Source organism: Lissotriton vulgaris, chromosome 10 (genome assembly GCF_964263255.1).
Source record: "Lissotriton vulgaris chromosome 10, aLisVul1.2, whole genome shotgun sequence".
NCBI classification, from domain to species: domain Eukaryota; kingdom Metazoa; phylum Chordata; class Amphibia; order Caudata; family Salamandridae; genus Lissotriton; species Lissotriton vulgaris.
This window is the reverse complement of record NC_141698.1, coordinates 790,818,008-790,837,419: the sequence shown is the minus strand read 5'-3', so window position 1 is coordinate 790,837,419 and position 19,412 is coordinate 790,818,008. Positions and strand designations below refer to the sequence as shown.

Genomic DNA, 19,412 nt, shown 5'->3' with positions numbered 1-19,412 from the left:
GCTTTCCCCTCATTTTTGCCCAGTTCAGAAACCCCTGCCAGGACCACCACAAATGGACAAACCTCCGGGGGTAAATTTAAGATTTTTTTACCCGTGTTAGGTTGGATGGTCTGTGCCCCCCCTCCAGACCTATCTTTCTCTATGATCTTCTTACGTTGACATGAGTTATTTACATTAGGGCGTGCTATTTCTTTATCTATAGGAGTTGTTACAGAAACAGGTAAAACAGACTGGGCTATGTTTACAGCTGCTAGTTCCTTGTTGGTGGCTGGGATGGCAACCTTTTCCTTACCGGTTTTAGACAATTTAGTAGCCGAGGGTGAAGTTACTCTTAAGGTGGGTTCAACAAGGCCCTTAACATCACGCTCAATCCTCTTTAGATGGACCTCAATCTTGCTTAGCCTTTCTTCTAATGGGGTTAAGAGGAGCTTAATAGTGTCATATATAGCATTAGACTCAACCTCTAGCACCCCCTGCCGAGCTTCTTGACTTGGTAACCCATCTGTAACCTGGGTCGCCCTGCTAGGCAGGGAAGAGCCAGACAATCCATGAGGAGGATTTACAACTGGTTTTTCCACAATAAGTGGGTTTACTTTCCTAGCTTTACGACCCTTATTTTTTCTCCCACCAATGTTATTTAGTGTTTGTTGTGAGTTTTTTGGGAATTGCCCCCAGGTCTTTCCCACACTGTTGCCTAGTATTATGCACCTTAACTTCACTAGGCGCAGTAGGAAGCATTTGGGGGTTTAACAACAGTGAATCTGGGGCTGTGGACTGACTACTAAGAGTAGTCTGTGACAGATTACAAAGGGGAAGCTCTGAAATCGGAAGTTCTAAAATGGGGGAAGCGCTTAAGCCACTATTGGCATTCAAATTATCAGGAGTCCGAGCGTTCGCAATTAGTCCCATAGACGATCTTCTTGTGATAGCCAGTTCATGTGAGACACGTCGCTCCATTATGGTAATCCCCTCATCCACAAGTGTTAGGCCTGGTAATATGCACTACCAGGACACCAGTACGCACTACTCAAATGCAATTTAAACGTTAGAACATTCTTTTAATCTTGACAAGCAATAAACAAGAACATAATCTTTTTTACATTTGAAATTTCTTTGTTCTGAAAAAATATTCTTCTTTTTACATACGAAATACATGTGTAGTATATAAGTCATACATCTCAAAATCAAAAATGGTTCATCACACCCAATGCATTTCGGGGCGTGTGCCCCTTCGTCAGGGGTCTGTATGTAAGAAAAAAAGAGAGAAAGGAATCACATTACTCTGGATGCAGGAGAAAAAATAGCAAACAAGTCTCACTGTTAAACAAACTTCTTACCACTAGTATAGTGAAGTTGGTAAATTTCAATATACCCAATCGAAAATGATTGACCTAAACAAAAAGTACACACTTGTTTTAAATATATGCACCTACTCACTGAAAAGATTCATAATGTTTCCTACACGAAAAATGAGCTGTTACCTGTGTGGCTTTCTGTGTAAAAATCTGTGAAAACAATAAGGAGATCTATGTTACACCAACAGTATGAACTGCATGAGCCCTTACTACACTTATGGAGTAAAGCTGCTCACCTTATCTGAGATGTCATGTAGTCGAGAGCCTGTACCAAAAAAGAGAGGAGAATTGCCATGAGACAAACCCGAGTGAAAGGGTACATATGCCACTCGGTCGCTACAACCAAAACGCTAGATGAAACATTTACCTGCGAGTCTTATGGGATAAGCCTCAGCCTCGCTCGTTGCTCACAATTAGAACTGCCTGTCAAGGAAAAGTAACAAACTGTCAGACGCTATCCAACGCGCCCCTATCTCACAAACGGAATGACCACATAGCAAGTAACCCTTACCGGAGTGTTATTAAATCTTTGCCCGTCACGGTGTCCATGCCGCCCGTTGCTCACAATAAGAACTACCTATCAAGGAAAAGTAACAAACTGTCAGACGCTATCCAACGCGCCCCTATCTCGCAAACGAAATGGCCACATAGCAAGGAACTCTTACCAGAGTGTTATTAAGTCTCTGCCCGTCTCGGTGTTCATCCCGGAAGTCGGTAATAGATTCATAGTCCTACTTTCATTTAAAGCGCAATTTGATCAATAGGCATAAACAACGGACTAACGCTATATTCAGCGAAGTACTAATCCTAAAAGCACTACTCCGTAGTGCTGTTTGCCAAACACAACTTCCTAACCCAACTGTTAATTCGATGATACGTCAGTTCATTCATCAATTGAAGTCCTACCAAATCAAGAGAAAGGAGGATAGTGCCTGATTTCGTGGCTAAATGCGCCGCCGTTTTAATAGGGTGAAAGGATCACCCGTATGATCACGTACTCATCTGAGTCTAACCGCCGCCATCGTTACGTGGTGTAATTCCGCATATGGTCTATTACTGGCTGTGGAATTTAGAAGGTATAAGACCGAAGGGACCATGTTGGGTTTCCAATATGCAATGCGTGTGAAGACAGTGAAAACGTCATAAAGTCATTGCAATGCATTATTGCATGTCATGAATTACATTATACATCATGTGGAACAACAGTATTAAGTATTTCAAATCTCAATGATGTTAGCCTATGGCACAACAAATAGTACACAGGAGAAATCAAATAATCGCCAATAATATATACAATCAAAAAATTGAAAAATGACCCATAGTGATGATTCCTACCTATTTACAATCTAAAAAATTAAAAAAAAATTCAATAACCACAGTTAACAGCTCCTTCTCACCCCATATCATAGTGTGTGCATATTCATGTGTTTAGATGTGAATGTGTTTGGGGTAACTACGTGCTCTAAAAGTAGGTGTTTTTATATAAAACAAATGAGATCCAGTTTGTCATTAAGTCCATTAGGAACCAGAGTCTGAAGCCTGCGGATCCAAAAGGTTTCTCTTTGGAGGAGTATTCTTGAATTGTCTATGCCCAGCCTCTGTGGAACCAACTCAATAATTTGAAACCTTATCACAAATTTGATTAAATTGAGTGCAACACCCCCCCAGACCGATTTGTAATCCCCTCATCCACAACATTAGTCATCTTTGTAATGAATTGGTCCATAGCTCCAGTAAATATTGCAGCACCTGCTCTCCCCTTTGCCTCTTTAGGCGGCATAGCAATTCTCCCAGTTAAATGCAGATATGTATTTAGGCAATGTACTCACACAGATATGCTGGGTAGTGGATGGAAGGGGGTGGCCCGACCCGGCCTCCTCCGGCCTTGAACGGGCTTAAACGGGCCTGCTCTTGGCCCGGGCTTCGCCCGGGCGCTCCCGCGCGCGACTCGCAGGGCGAGAGGTGTTCTTGCCATTTAACGTGCCTCTGGGCGCTCTGCTGGCGTCACTCTCGCGCCACAACCGCCGGGGCTCCTGGGAGATGGAGTCCCCTGCGGCGGCAATGGTGCTGGTGGGGTGCGAGAAGCGATGAGCGGCGAGCCGTTCCCCTCACGGCAAATGGTGATGGCAAATATGTCAGAATTAGCCGTTCCCCTCACGGCGGCGATCAGGTAAGTCCTCGGTTTCAGTGAAAATTTATAAATATCAAGATATGGGTGAGTAAAAATATGGAAGTTGCATTAAAGAACAAATACCTCCAGCTCAGGAGGGCATCTTTTTATGTGATAAATGTAAGACACTGAATTGAGTTCAAAGGAAGTGATTTGTCTCCGCTTTCTTGGACAGAACGGTCTCTGATCACATTTATGACATACAGCTCTGGAAAATGTGGTTGTAGGGTGTGTTTTGGAATCAGTGATCAAAGAGTATTCAGGTGTGTTACATGTAATGGATGTGAAAGAATGCACCAAGCTTTTGGAGGTGGTGTGTGAGTTGGGCTCTCCAGGACTAAGGGCCAGATGTAGGAGCCCTAATACCGGTCGGTAACGGCCAAATTCGGCTGTTACCGACTGGTATTAGGGTTTCCAGATGTAGGGGGCCTATATTTTACCGATTCTGTAAAGTTACCGAATCGGTAAATTTACAGAATCGGTAAAATACCGATTCGGTATGTTTACCGAATCGGAAAAACCACATGTAGGTGGCACTCCTAAGAGTGCCTCAGGCCCTTAAAAATCAGTATTTTACCACCCAATCCTATTGAGTGGTAAAATACCGAATTCAGGTGTGCATGCACATCTGTGCATGCACACCTGTGCAATGTGACACACAGACATGCCCTTAGGGCAAGTCTGTGTGCCACATTGCACACAAGTCCAGAATTGGGGTGCTAGAGGGTGTCAAAGTGACACCCCCTGCACCCTTGCAGGATTCGGTATTTACTGATTCTGTAAACACCGAATCTGTATTTCACATTGATTCCTATAAGCTTCAAGGCCCATAGGAATCAATGGGAAATACAGATTCGGTATTTACAGAATCGGTAAATACCGACTCTTACAGATTCGGTAATTTTTTACCTACATCTGCCTCCTTCCAATTTACCGACTTTTAAATACCGAATCGGTATGACTCGGTATTTACAAGTCGGTAAATCGGATTTACCTACATCTGGCCCTAAGTGCTGAGTGAGGTGTATGTGGGCACTCCCTTATAAGAGAAACCCATATGATGCAGTCAGAGATGGGGAGTGTCGTTTGCAGACCTTCCGTCATTTTGTGCAGGTGGTTCCGCTTCATTTTGATGTCAAGCGGTTCAGTTTCTGAAATGGATATGAGATTGCGGCTTTACTCAGTCTTGAGCGAAGGTAAAGAAATATGAAACACACGTGACGGGTGGAGTCATTTTGTGGGGATGGAGTTTGTATCTTTTTTCTTCACCCATTAAAATCAGCTGCCTATGATTTTCCAGATTCACTGCTCCAATCTTCTCAGTTAAAAATGTGCACTTCATTTTCTTTCACAGAAAAGTTATGAAAGGGCATTTTCTTCTTTTCACCTGTGACCCCCCATGTACTGAGTGTAACTTTCTTACAGAGCAATTGCAACACCTATTGTGATTGTGCCTGCAAACAACCACATTTAAGCTACTATGAAAATTTGGAAACACGGAAATAAATATTAACCTAACATAGCATAAAACACCTACAAATCGAACAATATGCATCCAATTGTGAGCACTGGCTTATGACAGTAATTCAGATTCAGGGGCTGTGGTTTGGTGAAATAGAAAATTAAAAGCTCAGCTCAGGCACACAGATCTGCAACATCAATGCTTTTGTGACAATTGTAAATGTTAGCGTTGTTTGTACCGACATCAACTGTATCATTTTAACTCAACAATAACAACTTCAGATGTTTTTTTTCAGTGCCAAGCCGGTAAGAAAGGTTTAAAATCCGGAAGCATGTCGGAAAGCGGCCTTCAGGCGAGTCCCTCGGAGCGCTGATCGTGAGGCGCTCGGCAGTCTTCAGACGAAGCTAACGCTAAATGGAAACTCCACAGGAAGGCGCGAGGCAGCAGCCCGGCCTTGGGAGAGAGCAGCTCATCCAGACTAATAACGCTCGGAAAGAGCCGTCCCCCGAGACTGCGCGGCCTCGCGGTCTGACATCTCTGATCCCATAGGGACAAGCGTGCCATTAAAATGAAACAGCGCGAGGTCCCCTGGGAGGTTTGATGTATTCCATTTACTTTGCAAAACTAGAGATGTGTAATGTTATGAGATTGCTTGGGGACAGGTGCATAAATTGGGTTCTGCGTGTTACTGCGTTAATTCCCCCTCCTAAGAAACACGCGAGCACTGCAAACCAAGTGCCAGGACTCCTTTATCTCTGAAAACAACGCTAGGCAGTGCAACAGCGCATTTTGCGATTTCTAAATAGCGATTCCTTAAAAATCGCTATTTAGAAATCGTAAAATGGAATCTTGATACATCTGCCCCTTAGTTTCCTTTTCAGTCAAGTGGTAAAATGGCCATTGAAAGTTCTGAAAAACCGACTACACAACAATGGATAAAAACAATCAGAGCAGTCCTATGTGGCTTTGTGAAAAGTAGCTACCACCACTGTGTTTTTTGATAGGGAAAGATTATTTGCAACTCGTGGTTGTAAGCATGAGTCGTATTATTTGCGACATATAAGAGCTAAACTTAAAGTGTCACAAATAATCACCAATGAAACTAAAGTTAAACAATAATCAGGGAACCAAAACAGATATCAGTAATAACAATAAGAATCATAATAAAACAATACTGATAAAACCTTATTTTTGCTACCACAGGATTGCTACTTCCAAACGCTGATCCCAATTTTACATTTTACCAAACTCAACAGTGCTCTTTATATCAGGTTAAAAGGGTGAGCAAATCTGATATGTAGGCCGCGCACATAAATCAGCAATAACCCACTTAATTATTTGAACAGCAACATACCCACAAGAGCAGGCTATAACAGTACCCAGTCTGAGAAGAACAATAAGAATTCACTCTATAGAGTTAGAATACAAATGCTTTTGCAATAGTAGTAGTGCTCACCCAAAGTGTTAGGTTAGAAACATTTGAGCCATTTCTTCAATTCTCCACATATTGCACACAGTGCGAGCAAAGGCGAGTTCCTTTCTCTTACCTCTACTGATTTAGAAAAGTACCTCAACCCAAATCCCAAGGGATCTCCTTTTGTGCACACATATGAATGCAGAAACCAGTCATGCTAGAACTCACCTGCTTTGATGGGTGCATTTTGAGGGCAGAAAGAGGGCATACTGATAAATTCAGATTTAAAATGGAGGTATTAGTCCTGCAAAGATGCACCCAATGAACCTTGCACGAGTAACCAGCACACAACAGATTAAACTAGAAGTCTTACTTTGAATTTAATTCAGTGCCTGTGGTTTAAACGAAACATGGCCCCTCACATATTCCGGACAAATAGTAAATGATGAAGAATTCTTACTTGTTCTATGGTCTCAGCCGCTTTCTTCTCCCCTTGCAGAAACTGGCAGCTCTCTCTGGTGAGTTTCTGCACCAGCTCAATCCGTCCGATGTCCTCTCGCTCCTGGAGCTTGCACATCACCCCGGCCTTGATTGACGGAGAAAGAGCAAACAGATACCTAAATCCACAGTCCCAGGACATGACAACACTCACTTTTGTTTAACAATACAAATCCATCCCTTCTTATGTCCCTGATCAATATTCGTCAAACAAAAATGCTCAACGCAGCCAGCAAACAAAGCCCTGATGCTCTCTTAAAGACCATTACAGGGCTGAAGCCACTGTTGGCTGATAAACTGCAGTAAGGTGGGACCGGTTTCAGCTCCTTCCACCCTGCCTGCCTGAGCCTGATATGCTTGTGTTTCACTTGTTCCTCTCAGCCTATTTCCTGTGACATAAGGGCACTGCAACAGGAGGCTGCTACAAGCGCATGGGAAAGTTAGCCAGGAACTGGCCCGGCACAAGGATGCAGTGACGCGCAGTCATCATTCCTAAAAATAACAGTAGTTCCTCCTACTCCAGTCGCACTGCCTTTTTTGTCATTTTTGAAAAATGCATACTAGTCGAAGCAACGTTTTCAATCACATACTTCAGACCTCTGGGAAATCAATTGGGTGACTAACAAAATCAACGTGAAACAAATCTGGATTATAGATTAGCACGCCAAACAAGTGCATGCATTAATATCCATGTTCCTACGTTATAATCTATGTGCATATTCTGAGGGTAAAAGGTGTGCTGCATATGAGCTAAATCGAAATTTCTATCTTTACAAGTCTAGGACACGAAAACAAAGGAATAACTTGTTATTGACAAGTAATGGCTTGAGGACACCAATGTGAGCAGGTATGTTTTTCTGATACATTTCAGCTTCCTGTGGCTTCACGGTCTACTTCTATGAGGCCGGGTTACTCAATGAGTAGAATTCTAAGCCAGCAATGCTGCTGGATTTCAGTTCAGATACTTTGAGGACCCTACTTTTAGTTCACTGTTTGCACTGCGACTCCCTTCGGGGATTTCTGGGACACAAGCAGTGAAATAGTAAGGGTTTCTTTATCGCGCTTGGCGTAATTATTTTTCTAGGTCAGTCAATTGTGTGCTGTGCTGTGGGCAACGCACCCAATTGGTCACAAGGCTCATTTTCGTACTGCACACACAGATGATCCCAGTTACATGGTGAGAATTTCTATTTATTAAACTGTGCATGGATGAATCAGTGGTGTGTTGCTGTGATTCAAAATACACAGTAAATCTTGGAGCCACTACAAGACAATTACAGAGACTTACAGACTGTGAGACTTTCCTAAGGAAAGATCACTTCACTTCTAGTTTCTTTATCATGCCTGCTGTCCCGTTCTGGAAGACTCTGCTGCCCTAGACTATGTGTGATAAACTGCATTATAACATGCGTTGTGCAGACATGTTCAGGCACCTGTGTGAAGAGTGTCACTTTTGCAGCTATGAATAAATGTGCAAAAACATTCGTACAGCACACTTGTGTACAAATGACCACTTTTATCAGTAACATGCATCCTTCACACACAGGACCTTATTACGGATTTACACAGTAATTGCAGACCTGACATTGACCGGAATTTCCACCCGAACCGTAATTTGAACTGCTGAGGGAAAAACAGCAACTTTGTCAGGAAAATACTGGCAAATCGTCTGCGGAATGGGGGAAAAACAAGTAAGAGTCGGTGCAGTGCCAGCTTTAGGGTGCAATTACACGTTTTGTGAATTGCGCCTTAGTAAAACATTCAGCTTGTGTGTATGATGAAGATGCTGCAGTCAAAAATCTCTTTGAGGACAGATTTCTTCTTCTTTGGCTGTTATGTTTAAGGTTAGCAAGTCTGATATGGGTGCACAATTCAATTGTTAAATGTAAGCCTGGGAGGAGTTTGCAGAATGCCGCTTTGCGGATTTCAACAAAGTGACAGAAAATCTCTGCCAAGCATCGGAGTGGGTTACCTCACGCGGTTCACACTGATTTTTAAAGCTGAGTGTTTGTCCCCCACTGTAAAATCAGCATGAACGGCATCTCACACAGTGCAAGAGGGTGCTGCTTCTTTCTGCCGCTAGAATAGAAGTTCTACTCAAGCGGCAACTTCCTCAACGCGAACATAAATGCATCAACGCAAGCAGTAGAGACCATCCGTGACTGCTTGCGTTGAGTATTCTCAAAGGGAAGTGACCTAGCATTGGATTTTTCTCACTCGCTCTTGCCAACTTAACTTTGGCGAACGCAAGCAAGGAAAAGATTCTCAGGACTCCGCGAACCCTTCTGTGCTCTGTGGAGCGCAAAAAACTTTGCAAATTCTGTGAACGGCAATGAAGTAGAGTTCACCGTCCAGGCTTAGTTAAATGCAATTCTGAGTGAATTCAATGAAGATGTAAGGTCAAAATGCTCTATGATATTTTGCTGCTGAAGCAAAATTATATTAGGGATTTTTGCGTTGCGTTAATTGTTGAGCCACCCCTTGTTAATTTTGCTGTCTGCTGATACATTCTGAGTTGCAAATACTTATTTGCCCACCTTTCTCAAAGTAATCTAAAACAGATTCAGATAATTTTTGGGATCACAAAACAACTCCCTTGATGCAACGTACAATACATTTTCAACACACCATTTCTATTCAAATTTATTACTCACATACTAACGATAAAGATTCCACCTTCCGTGATCTGTTAACACCAGTATTTAGGAAGCATCTTGAGATTCTAGGATTACGGGCTAAATTAAACTTCAAATCGAAAATAACACATAGGCTGCCCTGCAGATCCCCAGTGACCACGATGCAAGCTTTGATGCATTTAATCGCTCAGTACCTGAAAGGACTAGCAGGTGGCATCACATAACTCATGGCCCATAAATCAACACAATTGGCGTGAAAAGAATGTGGCTCTAATACGCATGTGGAAATAACAAGTATGTTCCTGCCTTCAGAAAATCTCCCTATATTATTCCGATGCATTGTGACCTACACAGGCTTCCTGTTGATGTCCCCATATATTACAATCCTTTCCGTGCCATCTACAAAGTAGGAGTGTATGAGATTCATATAATTTTCATTTGCATAATTATGCATGGTTTTGGAAAAAGTAAGAAAAAATGCAAAACCAGCATTTGTCACTATAAAACAGAGTAAAATGCGTTAATAATCTATTTTGGACAAATAGCCCATTTCACGCTAAACAAAAAAGCATGGAAACCATAAGCACTGCAAACAGCACCTGCTCGCTTTCTGGTCATTCGCATTGTCCTGTGCAACCAAAGTAACATAGGGTGAGATAGAAAGATGCACCCTCAGCGATTATGGACACAAACTATACAGAGAGGGGAACAAATGGGGAGATTATTAGCATACTACTCAAGAAAGAAAGACCCAAGTCTTCGGTACTGGCCATAAATAAGCCGAATGATACAGTGACAGTCACACAGATGAGTAGCCTGTCACACAGATGAACACAGATGAGTAGCAATGAAATATTCGTCCGCCATCCTGCAGATTTATACAAAACACCAACTCAGACAAGCAAGCAGGAAATTAAAAATTTCCTAGACACATTGACCAGAAGTCAGATAGGAATTAGATACAGACTTCCAAAAAGTAATTAGCAGTGGCTACCTGTGAGTTATGCTCAAACAAAATGATGGGATCTGATAGCTTCTTTTCAACCTTTTAACAATCCTTCCTGGCTGTTCCCCCAGAAAAGCTGCAAAGCCATGTTCAGGGGTAGATTTCCAGAAATGACGAGGGAGCCAGTGGCAGTGGCAGTGGCTCGTGGGTGGCAGGGTGGGTTCGGCGGGGCGCAATATAAAAAAGTTAATAAAAAAACAAAACTTACGTTGCCGTCAGATCTTGCATCTCTGCTCCTGCTCTCCTGGTCAAACTCGCAAAACAGGAAGCACAGCCAGGCTCCACTGACCAATCACAACGCTGCCATGCAGCGTTGTTATTAGTCTGAGCGTCCAGGTTCGATGCTCAGCCAGGGAATGGGGTCCTGGGTATGTTCTTCATGCAGGCTGTAATGCAGCCTGCATGGAGAACAGGGAAAGTGCGCATGACTGTTTTGGGTGGCCTGAGAGGGTCGGCCAAACTGTCAGGTGCACTTAGGAGTGGGCAAACCACTTCTCCCCTGCCCTGCTCCGAGAGCAGAGCAGCCCCGCCCACCCACTAAGCAGCACAAGCATAAAATGGTGATAACTCAAAGTTATTATCATTTTATCAATCAATCAATCATTTGTAAAGCGCACTACATACCCGCAAGGGTCTCAAGGCGCTGGGGGGGGGGGGGGGGGTGCTACTGATCAAACAGCCAGGTCTTGAATATCCTCCTGAAGGTCAGCAGGTCTTGGGTCTGTCGTAGGCTCAGTGGGAGGGTGTTCCAAGTCTTAGTGGCAAGTTGGGAGAAGGATCTCCTGCTGGTGGTTGTTCTTCGGATGCGCGGGACGGTGGCGAGTGAGAGGTCGGCGGAGCATAGCTGGCGGTTGGGGATGTAGAAGGGGAGCCGTCTATTGAGGTAGGCTGGGCCGGTCTTGTGGAGTGCTTTGTGTGCGTGGATGAGGAGCTTGAAGGATATCCTCTTGTTGACGGGGAGCCAGTGCAGGGTTCTCAAGTGGGGGGGTGATGTCGTGGTACATCGAGGATGAGGCGTGTCGAGGTGTTTTGGATGCGTTGTAGTCGTTTGATGAGCTTGGTCGGGGCTCCCCCGTAGAGGGCGTTTCCATAGTCAAGTCTGCTGCTGACGAGGGCCTGGGTGACTCTCTTTCTTGTATCTGTCGGGATCCATCTGTAGATCTTGTGGAGCATGCGGAGGGTATTGAATCAGGAGGAAGAGACGGCGTTGACTTGCTTGGTCATTGAGAGCATTGAGTCGAGGATAATTCCCAGGTTGCGTGCATGGTCGGTGGGTGTCGGGGCTGCCCCCAGTGATGTTGGCCACCAGGACTCGTCCCAGGCTGAAGGCTTGAAGCAGAGGATGAGGACCTCCTTCTTGTCCAAGTTCAGGTTCAGACGGCTGATCTTCATCCAGTCGGCGATGGCCTTCATTCCTTCGTGGAGGTTGGCTTTGACGGTGATGGGGTCCTTGGTAAGGGAGAGGATCAGTTGAGTGTCATCGGCGAAGGAGATTTTGTTGAGGTCGTGCTGTCGGGCTAAGTGTGCGAGCGGGGCCATGTAAATTATGAACAGTGTCGCGCTGAGGGAGGATCCCTGGGGTACGCCGCAGATGATCTAGGAACAGAATGGGGGGAGGCGGATGCTCTGGGTTCTGCCTAAGAGGAAGGAGGTAGTCCATTCCAGAGCCTTGTCTCGGATCCCTGCGGCGTAGAGGCGTGCATGTGGAGTGCAGTGGCAGACGGTGTCAAAGGCGGTGGAGAGGTCTAGGAGGATGAGTGCTGCGGTCTCACCGTTGTCCAACCGGGTCCTGATGTAGTCGGTGGCGGCGATGAGGGCAGTCTCGGTGCTGTGGTTGCTGCAGAACCCTGACTGGGAAGGGTCCAGGATTCTGTTTTCTTCGAGGTATGGCGTTAGCTGTCTGTTGACGATTTTCTCGATGACCTTGGCCGGGAACGGGAGCAGAGAGATGGGCTGGAAGTTCTTGAGGTCTCTTGGGTCTGCCTTAGGTTTTTTGAGTAGGGCGTTGATCCCAGCATGTTTCTAGCTCTCTGGGAAGGTCGCATCTCGAGGGAGAGATTGATGACATTGTGCAGGTGGGGTGCGATGGAGTGCTTGTTTTGTTGAAGACATTGTGCGGGAATGGGTCTGACGGAGAGCCGAAGTGGATTGTTCTCATGGTCTTGATGGTGTCATCGACGCTCATGCTGGCCCAGGCTAGCAAGGGGTCGTGGTCGATGGTGTGCGGACCACGACCCCTTGCCGTCTGCTATCTTGCCGTGGAAGAATGTGGTGAGGGAGTCGCACAAGGCTTGGGACAGCAGGATGTCGTTGGTGTTGGAGCTGGGGTTGGTGAGTTCCTTCACAATGTTGAAGAGCTCCTTGCTATTGTGTGCATTGTTGTCGAGGCAGTCTTTGAAGGAGGCCCTTTTGGCCACCCTGATGACTTGGTGATGGTTCCGGATGGCGCCCTTGTGTGCTGCGTGGCTGTCCGGAGTTTGTTTACTGTGCCATTCCTTCTCTAGTTTCCGGCAGGCTTGCTTGAAGGCAAGGAGTTCTGGGGTGAACCAGCTGGCCCTCTTGATGGTGTCTTTTTTATGTTTTCGACTTCGCACTGCTTAAAAGCAGTGGGGCAATGCTACTCCACCATAGTAGAGGAGCCACCACTAGAGGGAGGCCATAATAGTTATGACATGGAAACCAGATTGGGATCTGCTGACGCTGAGCTCTTATAGACCACTTTTGATGTTAAATGTAAACACAAAGTTACTAGCAAAAGTCCTGCCAAATGGAGTAAGTATAATTAACCATAATATGTCTATGACCCTTAGAAAGCTTAACCATATAGTAGATGAAACACAAGGACAAAATATGTAGCTCATCCTAGTAGCGATTGATATCGAAAAATCTTCAACATGCTTGGAATGGAGTATATGTTTGAAATCCTGGCTAGGAAGAGGTTTTGGCCAAATTAGCTTAAGCGCTTGAGACTCATAAATCAAGAACCTAGGGCACATCAAATCAAGGGGACTAACATCATATGGCGTGTGAAGAGATGCAACAGGCATGGCTGTCCTTTTTCCCTCCTATTGTTCATGCTGGCAGTGGAACCATTATCGTGAGTACCCCCAGTGGTGCTCCAGTGAGCATACAGCATTGTTGCAATAGCTGTTTCAAGAAAGAGTTACCTGTAGGGTCTATAAGGATCAGTGTTGGCCTTTCACTCTTGTTTCTGTATCACCTCTGTGAGGGGGGGAGTTTATTTGGGGATTGTGGTCTCATTGTCATGCAATGCATATGAAGACCCAGCTCTCATTGTGACTTTCACTAGCTTGCTAATTGTCCTGAGCTCCATTGGATGTTATCCACAAATAAGCAACTCAAAACATTATGTTTTAAATATATCAATTGCTTTCTGATTTAGGACTGCTAGTTAAAATCCATTTTAAATGGCCTACACAGACTTCAGAGCTCTCTACAAGAGAGGTTATTTCTGCCAACACTCCTCATTGTAAACTTGTGCAAGCACACCATACAAATTAATGAATTAACAAATTTCTCTATGACGCTAAGCATGCCTAAAGGAAGGAGTGAAGAGGTAAAAAGTAAACAAGAAAAGGATAAAGAAGGAAGAGAAAGGAAGAAATAAAAAGGGAAATAAAGATGGGAAGGAAAGGATGACATAGGACAGAAAGGAAGTAGGGGGATGGGAGTAAAAAAGAAAGGAAAGGAGCAGATTAAAGAAAGAAATAAATTGAAACGAGCAAAGAACAATTACGAAGGTAAAAAAAGAAGTCAGACAAATAGAAAGAAAGAAGGAAAGATAAGAAAGCAGCAGAAGGAAGTAGGAAATAAATAGAAGTCAAATGAAAGAAAAGTGAATGAAAGGAAAAGGAAGAAAAAAAGAAGCAGAAAAGAAAATAAAGATGGATAAAAGAAAGCAGCATAAAAAAAGGGAGAGAAAAACCAAAAAACAAAATAAAGTGATTGAAAGGTGAGGAAGAAGAAAATAAAACAAAGAAGAATTTGTGAAGAAAGAAGGAATGAGTAAGAAAAGAAAAAGTAAATACTGAAATAAATAAAGATAAATGTTGAGAAAGAAATTAAAAGAAAGAAAACAGAGAGAATGGAAAAACAAAATCAAGAAAGATAAAAAGGAAAACAGAAAGAACAGCAAAGCAGACTAAAAAAAGTAATGAAAGAAAGACATAGGAAGAAAGTAAAAATGAAAAGTGAGAGAAAGCCAGACAGAGGGGTGATAAACGAATCAAGATTGAAAAAAAAGAACCAGCGAAGGGAGTAGAAAAGAAAAAGAGAAAATGAATGAAGTAGAAAGAGAAATAAAAAAATATATCCAGAAACGAGTACATTGCACTGTGAGATTTCTAAGCCTCACAAAATGAGGTGCACAATGTTTCAAAGTCCTGCCTTGGCAAAAGGACAGCTGCATATTTTTAAACTAGCTGGCAGGCAACAATAAGCAAGCTACTGAGAGGCAGGGAGTGGGCTTCTGGTAGCTAGAAATCGAGCTTTTGAAGATCCCTGCTCTAACAGAGTTGGTGGATAGGGCTATTGAGGATTTCCCAACAAAGGGGCTGAAAAACGAGACAGATTCATTCCGTTATCTGGGTCTCCAGACAGCCCATTCTCCACAACTTCAACAGGATTATATCTTGGAATGACTCGTACAGAGACTGCATGCCTTGGTTTAGTACCGTAAAAAGTTGACGCTTTCGATGATGGGCAGAGCAGCAGTAGCAAAGATGGTGCTTCTTCCTGTATGTAGTACAAAACACAATGTTTTCGAGCCCCAAATCTGCCTTTGATAGAGATTGATTTTGCTAGTTTGTGCTGGAAAAGAAGTTAAGAGTTCCTAGACATTCTGAAACTAGACAGGGAGATGGGGGGATTGGGTCTGCTGGATCTGGAGATATGTCACATGGCAGCTCTGCGCTAACATGCAGCACAATGGAGAGCAGAAGAAGAGAACTAGGAGAAAAGACTACTTCACTGAATGGTCCTCGAAAGGGTGCTCTGGTGGAAAAGCAAAATGGCGGTTGGCTGAGGCGAGGCGACCACAGGCAGCTCAGAACTCTGTGATCAATAGACTCCCCCAAAGTCCCCCCTTCACCCAAGTATAACTAAAGTGTGCTGTTGGCGATTTTGAATACTCTGCTGGATATCCTGAGAGAAGAGATTAAAAGCTGTACCCCCTCCTGTAAGTTCCTACCTGGACAGCAAGAATTTCTACTTGCCTGCGAGGATTTCTACCGTGAACTGAGCAACTCTGATTGCAGCAGCTAGAAGATAAGCCTCTCTGCCACGATGAAGCCAAAAGGACACCCAGCAGCCCGCGATTCAGAACTCAGCACCGATGTCCACCCGCTCAGCTACGAAGGTAATGCCGGGTCGGAGACAACAGTGCGGCAAACCGAACACAAAGGTCAAACCGGGACCCGGTAGGTTGACGAGAGAAAGGGGAAGGGTGGGCCAACGCCCCAGCGACGTCCACCCGGCTCAACCATCAAGGAGCTGTTCGGGAGATCCGGGCTACAGCCACGATTGGAACTAGTAGCTGGTATCAAGGAGCAGACCGAAGTGGAGAGACAGGAAGAAACTACCCTGAAGGCAGTATCAGCAGCCAGCCTACAGGTAATTGACGTTTTTCCAATATCTACTCAAGCTCCTAACTTGGGGGTGGCCGACTGCAGGCAGGTCCTGGATAGATGTGGAGGGGGTGCAGAGACACTCACTATAGAGAACAGAGGGAAGCCAGATGGGGGCGAGCAAAACAAAGAAAAAATGTAGAGCCAAATGCTGATACCCATAGTGACACACATATTGATAATACCCTGAGCGAGTGCTCAAAAAAAGATGCATCAATTGGGGAGGAAGGAGGAATATTAAAGGACCAGGTGGAAGACCCCTCCGAGAATCAACAACAGAACAGAGATAAAGGAACTCAAGACCATATCTCAGGGAGAAAACAATGTTAGAAGTTAAAACATAACAATCAAAGCAGGCAGAAGGCGAAAGACACGGACGTGGAGACCACTGATTGTTTTTATTCACTATCGGATGACACCTGGTCAGTGGAGGACTCTCTATCCGGCATGAGTGGGAGCGATAGTGAGAGCCTACCAGATACTAGTGGAAGGGACTCTGCCGCAACAATGCATAGAGCTAACAGGAGACTCGGGCTCTCAGGTCAACATAAAAAAGGAAAGGACCTAAACTGGGATTATTCACCAACCATCCGACTGGTCGGGGGTGGTGGAGGCAAGGCACTGGAAGTTGAAGATAGCCCTGTCACTGCAGTGGATGTTATTTTGCAATCAATCATGGCGCATCGGGAGGAAACAAAGTAGGATTGCTGGCGCTCACAGACAGCTATTCGTAATGTGCAGGTGTCATTGTGGAAAGTGGTCAAGGTATGCAATGATATTTCTGATCATCTGACAGAGTTGGAGACGAGAGCTGGAGCCCTTGTGACGGATATTGCAGCAACTCAGAATCAGACTGAAACACAGGAGGCTAGGTTAGTTGATATCCAATGGAAGTTGGAGGAACAAGAAAACCGTCAGCGTCGGAACAACCTGCGGTTCCTGGGAATCCCTGAGAACAGGGAAAGCACGGACATGCAATTTTATATGGTTGAGTTATTAAGCAAGGTATTCCCCGATCTGGTAGGTTGGAATTGGTCTCAAGAAATCTATTGCACGCACTAGGTCCTGCTAAATCTGAGACAGCTAGTCCGATAAGATGCAAAGCCCAGAGCTGTACGTGCCTACTTTGGGAACTATCTCCTCAGACAGAGTATCTATGAGAAATCCAGGCCAGAAAGTAAACGCAAGGTGGAGGACATTGAGTTTTTTGCCCGTCCTGACTTTTGTCACATAGCTGCTGAGAGGCGCTGAAGGCTGCGACAGATGATTAGCCCATTCCAGGCAGAAGGAGCTCAAGCCGACTTGATAAATCCATTTAAACTAAAAGTGGTAGTTGGTGATAGACCCCTTTTTTTGACTTCCAAGATAAAAGCAAAATAATTTTTGGGTGAACTTAGAGGAAGGGCGCAGGGCAAGTAGGGTTCTCTTAATGAAAGATATAAAATGGCTGAGATATCCTGCGGGTTGAGAGATGTGATCCAAAGTAGAAACGTAGAATGTAGATATATTTGGGAATGAGTGGGAAGATATCAACTGTTATCAATTTCTCACAGTTTTATGTAATTTTGGATATGTCACTCATTGTGGGGAGGCTTTTCTGCTATTTTTTTGGCTCTAAAAACTGGATTACATTTATTTTAAAGATCTAAGGAGGGGATGTCCACTGATCATGTTATGTTATGTTATGTTATGTTATTTTAATTTGTATCGCGCGCAGATACTCGTAAGTGTCCCAGCACGGAACAAAGAGAGGTAACCGACAGAAAATTAGGAAAAGAGATACGTTTTCTAATTCTTCTTGAAGATGCGCAAATCCTGGATATTCCGAAGTGTGAGATGATGAGCATTCCAGGGAACTGTCGCTTTCCTTGCCAAGGAGCTGCCTCCAAGCCTCTGGCGCTGGAAGCGGGGGACCAGAGCCAGGCGCTGGGACAGAGAGAGCAAATGATGTGCTGAGGTGTAAAAGGCAAAGTGTTTCTGTAAGTATGTGAGACCAAGCTCATGCAGGGCACGACGTGGGCCATGACCAGGGATTTAAATGTAACCCGTTCAACCAGCGGAAGCCAGTGCAAAGAGCGCAAGTAAGGTCTCATGCTAGTCCTGGCCGGATTCCCCAAAAGGAGCCTGGCTGCCGCATTCTGGACCACCTGAAGTTTCCTTAGCAGGTAAGCCGGAATGCCCACATGTAGGGCATTGGCATAGTCCAATCGAGACAAAATAAGGGCACAGATAACAAACTCCTTTGCCTTCATGGGTAGAAGTGGACGAAATGTTCTCAAAGATTGCAAAAGCCCAAAGCTTCCCTATAGAGGTGAGGATGGGAAACTCAGGGGGCCAGAGAGTATTTCTAAAGGTTGAAGCGAACTTTCTGAAGATTTTCTTCATTGCACTTGAGTTGTGCTGCGGCTAGCCAATGAAAAATAGAGGACAAGCAGTGTTGGGCAGAGGAAACCGCGTCCACATTCGTGTCCAAAGTAAAAAGGAGCTGGGTGTCATCAGCATAGGCCATGACCTTCGCCCCAAGTTGCTCTGATAGGTACACCAGAGGTGTGACAAATATTAAAAAGCAGGGGATGACTCCTGCGGACCCCTGTGGCCACTTACTGAGCAGAGGAAGAGGACGGAGGAAGCCACATCTGTTGAACCAGTTCTTCCAGGAAGGATCTGAGCCAACCCGACACTGCGCCTGACACCCCAATCTCTGTTAGCCTCAATAGGAGGAGGAAGTGAGGGAGAGTGTTGAACGCCACAGACAGGTCATGCAGAACCAACGCTGCTTTCGCGCCGGCATCCAAACACTCCCTTATTGACTCCACAAACTCCACCAGGGCAGACTCGGTGCTGTGGGAGGCTTTAAACCCTGACTAGGCTGGATGCATCAGGCCCTCTCTCTCAACAAACTCCATGAGTTGTCTATTCACCACCTTCTCGCATACCTTGGCCAAGCCAGGTAGCAGAGAGATGGGCCAGTAGTTTGCGAGGATGAGGGGATTGTGGGACGGTCATGGTGTTGAGCAGCTTCATCACTCAACAGACCAAGGGTCTGGAAGCTTTCGGGGGGGAATGGGGAGCGGGAGGTCAAGGGGAGTATGGGAAGGGGTGAAAAGGGGTGGCAGTGGAAGGGGGGTTGGGGGTAGGTTTGGTGCACAGGGAGGAAAAAGCCAGTAAAGAAATGTTAAAGTAGAAGATACAGTCAAACATTTAAGAGCTACATGGTTCAGATGGA

The 19,412-nt window shown here is 44.8% G+C and overlaps 1 protein-coding gene across 1 annotated transcript in view; it reads right to left on the bottom strand.

Annotated features, from left to right (window-relative positions):
- The window catches only part of RAPGEF5 (Rap guanine nucleotide exchange factor 5), a 997,318-nt gene that overhangs the window by 355,620 nt on the left and 622,286 nt on the right, over positions 1-19,412 (bottom strand). Inside the window, exon 9 of the mRNA XM_086941717.1 lies at positions 6,862-6,987. Within this exon, the coding sequence (XP_086797843.1) occupies positions 6,862-6,987 (126 nt within the window). The remainder of the gene's footprint in view (positions 1-6,861; positions 6,988-19,412) is intronic.